The 11,663-nt window shown below is 43.2% G+C and overlaps 1 protein-coding gene across 1 annotated transcript in view; it reads left to right on the top strand.

Moving 5' to 3' along the window:
- sorl1 (sortilin-related receptor, L(DLR class) A repeats containing) overlaps positions 1 to 11,663 on the top strand; it is a 117,204-nt gene that overhangs the window by 52,040 nt on the left and 53,501 nt on the right. Inside the window, exon 6 of the mRNA XM_050065187.1 lies at positions 3,168 to 3,348. Within this exon, the coding sequence (XP_049921144.1) occupies positions 3,168 to 3,348 (181 nt within the window). The remainder of the gene's footprint in view (positions 1 to 3,167; positions 3,349 to 11,663) is intronic.

Genomic DNA, 11,663 nt, shown 5'->3' with positions numbered 1-11,663 from the left:
TACCTTGTGACGCTACCTTGTGACGCTACCTTGTGACGCTACCTTGTGACGCTACCTTGTGAGGCTACCTTGTGAGGCTACCTTGTGATGTTACCTTGTGATGTTACCTTGTGACGCTACCTTGTGACGCTACCTTGTGACGCTACCTTGTGATGTTACCTTGTGAGGCTACCTTGTGACGCTACCTTGTGATGTTACCTTGTGAGGCTACCTTGTGACGCTACCTTGTGACACTACCTTGTGACGCTACCTTGTGATGTTACCTTGTGAGGCTACCTTGTGACGCTACCTTGTGACGCTACCTTGTGACGTTACCTTGTGAGGCTACCTTGTGAGGCTACCTTGTGATGTTACCTTGTGATGTTACCTTGTGACGATGACATAAAGCAAACAGCTGCAGGGGCAAGGAGAGTGCCTTCATATATGAGACGCCTGCTCTACCCACTAAGTCACCAGGTGCCCCAACAGTGACGGCCTTATTGATTAAATAGTTATTTATCGATAAATCTAAGTTTTTAATTTGGAAGTGTTGAGCTCAGTTATGACGACTTGTTTCTCTGTGTGTGAGGAGTCGTGGAATATTTGGCCTGAATATCGTCACACTTATTGGAAACTTGGCTGTGGACAGTTTAATCTAGGAAGGGTGGCTTTTTCCTTCAGAAACATTTCAGGGAATCTCAAATCCAATGACAAACAGAACTGGCAGAAAACAAGAAACTGCCAGAGCGGGGGAGGGCGGGTGTTAAGGAAGTGTTTGGAAGGGGCAGAGATGGATTCAAAGGAAGGGACAGAGACAGACTGTGAATAGCCCTCCACACTCTCAGCCCAGACAGTGTCCATCAGTTGAACAGGGACCTTTGAAAGAATGCCACAGAGGCAGGGCCGAGCCGAGACACTGCGCTCTCTGTTCGGCTCTCGAGACTCTGGAGGAAAACACTCTGATTTGGAAGGCAGACGATAAGACCCAGTGAACCTCCTTCATTCATTCTGGCCGACTCTGCGGGCCACGGTTTTGGAACACCCCTGCTGCACACTCGTGGCCACAAATAGTCTGATCATGCTGTTTTTCAGGGTTGACACACAGACGGATATTTTTGTTTTGAACATGCTGTGGTTTGTGCTGACATTTACTACCTTGAAATTTTGCCATTGTTTATAGCAGAAAATGACAAGGATTCTTTGTCAGAATGAAAAGCCTCAGAAACAGTGACAGACAGAATAATGCAGTCATTTGAGGTGGTGAATTTAGCCCTTTTTTTTGGAGTGACACCTCTGAAAATGTTGAGTAAAGTTCTCCATGCTGGACTGATGTCTTAAAGGAAAACACATGGAGGATTTGCAGGATACCACTGCATTGCAAACAAAAATAATTCTCTTCATGTCTGGGTAGTGTGAGGACATAACACAATACTCTGAGCAAACTTAACCACAGAGGGGACATGCAAACTCCTCGCAGAAGGAACAGGGATGTGATTCAAACCCTGCTTTGAGTTGACAGTGCTAACCACTGTTTGGCCCCTCAGGAAATATCAATAACATTAAATGTTTTTGACTTTGAAACGAGACAGCTGGGACATTTTAACTCTGCTACGAGGAGCGCAGAGCCCCGAGGATGGCTGTGTTGGCCAGTCAGTCACTCCATCAGAAGGCTGGGTCGAACCACTTTGGCATAGATGGATTAAAGGAGCAGAATGGCATAAAAGGACCCAGGGGACATTTCTGACCCTTAACGGGCGTTTAGACAATGGTGCTGCATTAGAAACACACAAGACGGTGTTGGTGGGAGCGTGAGGGAGAGGTTAGCAGTAGAATTAAAAATGCTTTGTCATTGCAGTTGAGACACAGCCCCATCTTTACTAAATCAACAACTGACCCAGAATTAAAAAGCACTCATGCACAATATTAGATGTTTTACTAACGTCGGGTGTGCCGATATTTAACAGCTCATTTGACAGATACGGATATCGATATATCCATTTTTTCCCCACCTGATTTTAGTGATCATCAAGTCTCTTCTGCAGTGGAATTAACATCGTATTATACATGCATACTCTTATCATAACGGCCCACCAGCAGATGAAGACATGACATACTTTGCCATGTATGTAATATTCATTCACTGTGCAAAATAAGAAAAAGCAGGTTGGCCAATTCTAACAGTTCATTTTAAAGCTGATATCGGCCGATACTGATGATGAATTGATATTGTCGTGCATAAAAAGCAAATAAACGGGATGTGTACGGGTCCTTAAAGAGTCTTAAAATGTCTTAAATTCAATGTTACAACAAGTCAATAAATAGTCTTAACTACCACACACATTTTATCTTATTTCATTCATCCTTTTTTTAATTTCTTTTTTTGAAATTGAGTGAAGCCTTTCTTCGTGAAAGTTCACATTTCTAATGTTACAAATCTTTAAAAAAAACTGTAACAGTCATTTTACTTCATACTCGCACTTACCTGTCGGCAAAATGTAGATCGACTTACTCATTCTGATAACCATATTCCTACAGAACACTTACCTCTGCACAAGACCACATATGTACTACTTACCTGTGATGCTTAAAACATGATTCATCCAAAAAATCTGGTTAAAAGGTGTCTTGAATGGGTCTTCAAAAGCATTAAATTTAACTGTCTAATACCTGTTGACATGACACCCTAAGAAACAGCATTGCTTTTAGTAGAGCTGTTTCACAATTCATTTTTAAAAACTTGATTAAACGCTGAATTTCAATAGTTAATCACGATCAATTGCATATTTAATTGGTTGTCTTAAAAAACTGAATTTTGGTTTAAAGAACAGCATGATGTGGTCGTCTCATCGCAGTAGGACTTCTCCGAAAGTCGATAAATGACTGTATTGAATTATCGCCCAAAGACAGAGGACAGAAATACTTGAATTTCGACAGCCACAGAGAAACACTGGTGAGGACAAATATAAAATGCAGCTCCATAAAAACAGAGATGTGACAGGATTTATTGGATTTATTTCGTTTTGCTTTGGCGTCCATAAAGACTGTGTTTATGTTATTTCAGGACAAACTGGCTAACATAATGGTTCTCCATTCTTCATCCTTCCTCTTCCCTTCTGTACCTCCTTCCCTCCAATCCACCCTCTGCCATCCCCGCTCCTTCCCTCCCTCCTTCTTGTCCCCCATCACAGGGGCGTGGAGCCCTACGACCCACCCACCACAGTGCTGGTCCAGAGACACGAGCCCCAGGGCGTCTCCACCATCCTCAGCAGCACCGACTTCTTCCAGAGCGAGCAGAACCGCAGAGTGATCCTGGAGCAGGTGGACAGCTTCCAGCTCCGAGACAAGTACCTGTTCGCCACCACCACACGGGTAAGAGAGGCGGGGGAGGGGCAGCTGAACGCTCAGCCGTTAAACATGTTTGGTTAGTTTGAGTAAACTTGACAGGGCGAGGTGTTTTACCACCGTGTCATCTTTGACCTCAGTCAGAACCTGCCATGTGGAGCTTATTTAATATCGTTACCATGCTGTGCCTGTTGGTTAATGACGTAGCTAAAGTTTGGGCATGGTTTGTAAGGTTGAGCCGAATACTTTGATGAAACGAGTATCTGGTACTTTTTATGAGTACGAGTATCATGCGAGTTTCATTATCTGGAAAATCCTCATTTGGGTGCCTGTGTTTAATCTATTACGATAACAAATGATCTGAAGCTTCAGTCTGAGGCTGTTCTGTAAATACGTTTCTCATAGGTAATAAATATTGCAACCTCTGATCAATCCACATAAATTTCAATCTTAAAATAACAACTTCCAATTTAAACTCCACCCACTTATGGCATAAACTCCGCCCATTTTGTGTACACTTTACTTTATTTGTTTATTTGAAGAGGACCGTGCATATTAATGAACAATCGGTACAAATACATGACGTCATGTAAATATGCCGGATTTAGCTAGAAGCTAATTTCCATCCGTACTCCTCACATTTAAAAGACAGACAGACATACCATAAATAACAGTTAAATCAACAACATATAAAGTGCACAACAATATTAGCAGCAGTTATACAGTAGATTCAACAAGGGGCTACAGTAGACAACTGTATGAGAGGGCTGATCAATGAGTCATTCATGGGTGCAGATTTGATGAGTCAATAGCCATCCTTTAAGCTGTTTTTTAAAAGTAGCAAGAGTGGGACTGTCTCTGATTGTGGTTGGGCGACCGTTCCAACCTACACTGCCCTTTATAGTAATGGAATTTTGGCCTATAAAGGTTCGTCTGAACTGCACCTCGCAGTCCCCTCTGGAGGCAGATCTGGTACTGAGCGTGTTGTCTCTCCGTTTAAAAAAAACCTCCAGCGGGGGAGGAGCCAGCCCGTTGAGGGTTTTATAGGTGAGGCAGCTGTATTTAAAAGTTTTTAAATGTTCAAAACTCAATAAATTGTACCTTGCAAGAATTGGACAGTGATGTGAGGAATATGTTTTTTTGGTGAATACCTTGATGGCTTTTTTGTAGAGTTGTTCAATTGGTTTCAGTGTGGTGACTCCAGCAAACGACCATATCACAAAACAGTACTCAATATGAGACAGAATCATGCAGTGGAGATAAGATTTAGCAGCATCAGACGAGATGAGGGGCCTGATTTGTTTGTTGTTGATCACATACAGATACTTTAGTTGGTTGAACACACAGACACAGATACAGATAATGGTGTACTTGCTCATCCCTAATGGTAAGCCTAGCGTAGCATAAAGACTGGAAGCAGTGGGAAACAGCCGGCCTGAAAAATGACCCCTACCACCACCTGTAAATCTCATTACCTAAGACATGTCATGTGTTTTGTCCCCACACAAAAATTTTCAGAGGGAGTCAAACAAGTGAGCGTAGCAGCTGTTGTAGCATAAACAAGACTTAAAATATGTGACACTCCTACAAGCTTTCTCATACACACACATTCAAGGTGCTTCCCTGCTCTTGTGTGAACTATAATCACAGTCACCACAAAGTAACCAGACACCCAAATACGTTTGTCATTTAGTGTATCAGCGAACTGTTAGGAATAAACACACTGAACAATAAAACGGTTGGCTCCACAGATGTGTTACTGTTACAGTCTGTGAAACTCTATGTAGTATGTATGATGGAGCTCAGAGTTCAGTGACACTGCACCGTCCTGACCACGGTAATTCCAGAAGTCGCTGCCTAACCAGGTCCTTCATTTAAAAAAATCCAAAAGGCTGATGCCAAAAACCCTCCGATGTCCAAGGATGAGTCCTGCAGTGCTGCGCTTTTGATTCGCTGAGTGACGTAAACTCAACTGCTAAGCTAGCTAACGGCCACGCTAGTTAAAAGCTGCTAAAGTAGCTAGCTAGATGCTAGCTGGCAAAACCGTCCTCACAGTTCTTCCAGCACTTTGTCAAATGTTTTGTTACAGTCACTGAATAAAAGCCCCACACTTCCTGCCCCTGTGCTTACAGTCAGTTATTGACACTGCCTCTGTGCCGCTGCATCACATCTGCAGCTGACTGTACCAACGAGTAGCGTCACTCTGCAGCAAAATCTAGGGACCAAGAAGTCCCCCCAAAAAACGACGTCTCAACTTGAAGCTATGGGTCGACTGACAGGTGTCCAACTGACGATGCAAATCTCCTATTTCATGGGGCAGATCTAGAGTATCTGTGTGTGTGTGCTGATTTTAAGAAGAGCTGAATAACATTCACTGTTACTGATTGAAGGAGCTCGGTCCAGTGTGACGTTCTCTACTTGTCAAAGCTTCAACAAAGGATTATTGAGCTACAGTTCATAGAGGAGAAGAGAAAAATCACACTGTGAGATAAGCTTGGAGGTAATGGTTGTGAGATTTAGAGGAAATCAAAAAGACAGAGCTTTTTTATTCACTGTTATCGGCGCTGGTTCCTCGGTGCTGTGTTTGTGTCGTCTGTAGTTTCCTGTGGTTAAATAATATCCTCCCCATCGACAAGTCTTTATTCAAACTGCACCAGACACCAACGGAAATGTACCAAGTGACAGTAGCCATTTCCTGCTGTGCACCTGCATACATATTTAAAAGCCTACATTGTATAACAGCACAGTTAAGCCGTGTAGCGAGCAGCCAGTTTCCCACCTCAGCATAATGTGCTGAGTGTAACAGCCATTAGATCAATATTTGGCCGGCGGTAATGTGAAGCGCTGTATGTTTGTCATTGTTAGTCTCCAGTGTTTGTGTAGAAGACGCTTCAGCTCGGCAGCAGACACACAGACAGCCGAGCAGATGGCGAATATGATTTGGATCTCATCTCCTCCCTTGTTTCACAGGCCGCCTCGGACAGATTTGCTTTTCCTCCGCCTCGCGCGTCGGCGTGGGCTGACGACGGCAGCCTGGAGCCGCAGTGTTTCAGACACAGTTGATTGTAAGGAGAGGTCGCTGTGAAGGATTTGTGTGATGTGATAATTGATATCAGATGGTTCACAATGCGAAGTTAATACATCTAATGGTGCTTCGAGTCTCGCTGCTGTGATGAAGTGGCTATTTGCATACTGCTCACATGCTTTAACGTTCCACTCGTCGCTGCTTCAGATGAAGATTGATGTTTTTCCACAGAATAGTTTTCAGTTCTACACTGAACAGGCACTTATTTAAACGACTGGATCTGTCACTATCTGCTCCTCTATACACTCGTAACACTTGATTGAGAAAGAAAATCTGTGCACTCTGTGAACGTGTTGTCATCTGTTAATGCAGATGCACGCTGCATATGGTGCCATTTACTGTGTCCACAGCAGGCAGGCAGTGTTTAGCACTGGGCTAATGAAGTAGAAGGAATATACAGCAGCCTTAATAATTCCCACTGGCTAATGTGGTCAGAACTAATGAGCAATCCTCATTTCCAATTACTAATGTGGTCCAATAAGACTCAGAGGTTAACCTCACAGTGTTGAGAGGCCAACCGCTGCTGAGTGTGGTTCACTTTACTGCTCACAACATGGAGCAGCGTGATGGGAGAACAGGCGTGTGCAGACTGTGAACCAGAGACGACAGGCCTCATTCACTAATGTGTGTAGAAATGTTCTGTGCATGCAAAATTAATGGTGGCTGCATGGCACGTGTTCACCGCCCAGTTTTGTTCTTAGCACCGTGCGTCTGTTAGTCAATCACAATCATTTTAAAGGCAGATTTATAGTCGTGCGTCAGCTCAGAGTCTATGCAGAGTTTACACACGTGGCCTACGCCGCTTTTAACGTTAATACTTGTGCAGTGGTGTGTCTGTGTTGCTCTGCAGTTACACCTCTAAAACACACATTAAACCCATGGTTGCCCATGGACAGGCACCCCGAGCAGTTTGGGATTCAGTGCCTTGTTCAAGGGCACCTCGGCAGTGCCCAGGAGGCTCACTGGAACCTCCCTAGCTGCCAGTCCACACTCTATAATTGGCCCGTACAGGGACTTGAGCCGGTGACCCTCCAGTTCCCAAGCTGAGTCCCTACTGACTCAACTGCTGCCGCTCCCGCTACTCATATGAGGTCAGGAACAACAGCAACATTTAACAAAGGTTGCGTTACAATTTGGCCTCATTGCAACTGACATTGTTCACCGACAAATGCATTGTCATATACTAGATAACTTTATTTTTCCTCACAAATACAACATGCTAACACAATTAGCACAAGCTTATGGCATTTTACATTGTATAAATTAGCCTAGTGGCTAACAGACTTTTCCTCTACTCATATCAGGAGCAGCATTTAACAAAGGTAATGTTACAAAATTTGGCTCCATTACAACTGACACTGTTCACAGATAAATTAATTGTCCTATACTAAACAAGACTCCCCATAAATACAACATGCTAACATCATTAGCACAAGCATATGGCATTTTACATTGTATGAATTAGCCTAGCGTGTAGCATTTTTTTGCTACTCACATGAACTCAGAATAAATCACACACAGGACTTAAAAGTAAATAAAAGCTTTGTTTCCATTTCCAGGCCGATGGTCCTGAATTAATTCAACACAGACGTATAAACCCTGCGTACATTGGCACGTTCCCGCTATCTGCAATCAGCAAACTGTCACACCCCCATTTCTCTATATAAGGAAATAGATTATATACAAATATTAAAACTTTTGTTTACAATGTAGAAATGTCTTTTGGTTTTACCAAAGCACGTCCCATAAAAAACAACATTCGACAACATACAGGCGACGTAAAAATGGAAATACAAAATGCTGCAATAAGTGACGCAGATCTTACACAGCAGTCAGCAGTTAACATGCTCGGATAAAAACATGTTTACACTGTCAGATGTTTCTGCTGATGCGGGAAGAGGAAGTGCGTTAGCTATACTGGGTTCTTACTGATAATCAGATTAAGGAAGTTATAAAGTTGTGCATCATCTTATGCAACAACAGTTTCACAACAGAATATTGTTGTACAGCAGAAAAACATTTTTAATACAGCGTCACCAGTGTCTGTTTAAGTGATGAGAACATCATCAAAACTGTAAACACGGTGTGAGAAAGACTTTCAGTTTATAGTCTGACAAAATGAAGCCCATGAGGTCTGATTGAAAGCTGCAGAAAGGTAGTACGTTAACTTTCAGTTCAGATTATTTATTTCCAAAGTCAAGTATGAACCATCTACGCTCAGTACAGATTATAGTTTGCACTCACCGTAGCTGTTTCCAGAACTGACAGAACCACTGTGCTAAATTCTATCAATCCACAGGTGCATATAGATCTGAGAACAAAACCTTCTCAAATTAGTCTGTGACCTGATACTGATCCATCTGGGGATGGCTGACATGGAAACGACAGAGAGGCTTCGAGAACAAGAGGGCACAATAACACCGCCAACACTCGGCCGGCTTGTTTGAGTCTTCTTTCTGCTGTTTCCTCACAGACAGTCATTTCTACATCGATTCATCACTACTGCATATGATGAAGGAAGTCAGGAGGGAACACTGAACATTACTGATATCCAGATAAGCTCAGAGAGTTTAATGTTGCAGTAAAGAGACATAAAGATGACAGATGGTTATTGATGAGTGCGTCTGTACTGTCTCTGAGGTTCTGCTGCTCTGGAGCTGTTTTTACATAAACATGGAGAATGTATGGTGAGTTAAGACGCTCACATCTCCTGGTACGTCATGCTGTTGTTACACCAGAGCCGCAGAGGGCAGTGATAGTGTACTGTGTCTTGTACACTGTGATTTATTACCTGACAAGATTTTTCTTCTCTGGAGGTATTGTCTTTTAGGGTTAGGGTAAAAACAAAAGGTAAATGTGTACAGGTGATGGACACTAGGGTCGGATACTGTTCACATTTGAACGGATACTGGTACCAGTACCCAACTGTACCCTTTCTAAGTTCTCTAATCTCTCTGTAATGCAAGCTTCAGTGACGTAGTTGCGCTCTCGCATTCTCTCTTTGTAGAGAATAGGCAATGACGTCATGGGGTATTGCATTCTGGGTAGTAGCATCCGTACTTTCGGATCTGCTTTTTTTAACGGAGTCAAAAAACAAGGATGGACTGGTCCAAGAGCAAGTTCGACATTCCTTGAGACAGAAGCTGAACAAGAGAGCAGAGAAGCGTGACTGCAAAAATAAATGAAATTAGATTACTTTGTCATTGTACAGAACATACAATGAAATTCAGTTGCATTCAAGACCGGACTCAATAAAAATAAATGGAAAGTAAGAGTAAGTAAATAAATGCATTCATCCATCACTCATACTCTCATCTACACAGTAGACAGACCATACACTCATCATGCCAACGTATGCACTTAAAAGAGATAAAATAAAAGGCTCATAAAATTATTGCACATGAACAAATTATTGCACATTTTGTTGTGATGTGATCCGGGGGCTCGGTGTGCTGAGCGGCCCGCTAGCGCAACAGCCTCTGCCGGGATAGTTGGGTTGAGCCATGTCTCCGTGATAACCATAACACAGCAGTCCTGAATGATTTTCTGCGTGGATATGGTGAGCTCCAGCTCCTCGATCTTGTTGGAAAGTGATCTTGCATTTGTGACAAAGAGGCTCGGGAGCGGAGGCTTGTGCGGGTCCCTGCATAGCCTGGTTCGTATCCCGGCACAGCAGCCTCACTTCTGCTTCCTCTCTCTGCGCCGCCTCCGTCGCTTTCCAGCTGGGACATTAATCCACGGAGATCCCGGTGGTCTGATGAGCCCCGACAGGATGTCGTGTCTGGGGTCTTCCTGGTTGAAAATACAGTTTCTGGGCAGCAAACCGATAACAAGCAGTTCATGCCGACTGTATCTAACATGCCAGTGCATACGTGGCACTCAGTAAGAAGTAAACTGTGAGTAAACTAATTAAAGAGTACAGAGCGCTGAGCCGCTGCATGTCCGTGCGCCACCATCCCCCGATCTGTACGAACTAGTGATGTTTCAGCTCGGATAAGCTTGTCAGAAAATATCACAGAGTTCGGGCAGGTTGGTCATATAGGTGACAAATAGTTGAACAACTTTCAGATGTGCAATAATCCAGCTTCAACTATTTCCGTTTTTGGCTTTTGACCCAGAAAATCTGTTGAAGTCCAATGTATTTAAATCTCTCCCATCATAATGTCTAATAAAGTCGACCTAACACTGTGTCCTAACAGCAAGCAAGCGTCTCTCTGTCCCTCTATAACGTCATGTGAACAAACCATGTAGGATATCAGCCGTGTGCTCGAGATCATACTTGCTGTCTCTCTGTGCTTGTACTTTGTAAGCAGAACACACATATTTTATATTGTGATATTTAGTGGAGGTGACAGACAGTATAACCAACAGCAAGTAGGTGGTCAGTGATGTCATTACAGGAAACTCTCAGCTCCAGTTTGCTGGTTTGGGTCATTGCGTAACACATATGTTTACCAGTCGGGTGGAGAGCGGTTACGACAGTTGATAATGCAGCAAACCTTCAACATTCCACTGTGTTATTAAGCTGGATAAGATCTGAACTCGACCACGTCGTCTCATAGTACCCAGTCTCTACCGTAGCTGCTGTGTCCTGATGTCTCGCAGTGCTTTGCGTTGCTCACTACTGCTCATGTCACGATCCTGTTCTCTGTAGCAACTCATGCAGGTCAACAAGCTCTGCTGCTTCTCTGCTCTTTTCTAATCACATTTAGTTTATCTGTCTCTGTCTGCTTGTGTTTGTGTCTGCTCGTCTCTGTCTCGCTCTGTTCAGACACAACTGACAAAATGTGGAATAATTTAAGACACAGTTACACACACAGTGATACTAGGTCGTTTCAAAAATAAAATGGAAAAGAAACAGCAAAAACTATCGCTGCAGTTTTTGTTTGCCGGGAAGCCAATGAAGCTCCGTGGCGCTTCCCACCTTCACAGTGCTTTTGTCTCCTGTCTGAACCTGGCGTTCTCACCCAGATGTGCTCTCAGGTACCAAAATTTGGCACCAATTCAAAAGGATAGTTTGGATTTTTTGAAGTGGGGTTGTTTGGGGTACATAACCCACAGACAGTGGAGAATGGCTGGAGTCAAACATGGAAGCTTAAAGGGAAATTTCGGTTTATTTCAACCTGTCTCCTATCATCCTAAATTTGTTTCAAGTGACTAGTGACATAAAAATAATAGTTAGCATGTTAGCTGTTAGCCTAGATACAGCCAGGGCGCATAGTAGCGTCAGACCTGTTAAAATGTAAGTGAACGGGCA

This window comes from Epinephelus moara, chromosome 2, assembly GCF_006386435.1.
Source record: "Epinephelus moara isolate mb chromosome 2, YSFRI_EMoa_1.0, whole genome shotgun sequence".
NCBI classification, from domain to species: Eukaryota; Metazoa; Chordata; class Actinopteri; order Perciformes; family Serranidae; genus Epinephelus; species Epinephelus moara.
Note: the sequence above shows the minus strand (reverse complement) of the source record. Positions and strands in the feature narration are given on the sequence as shown.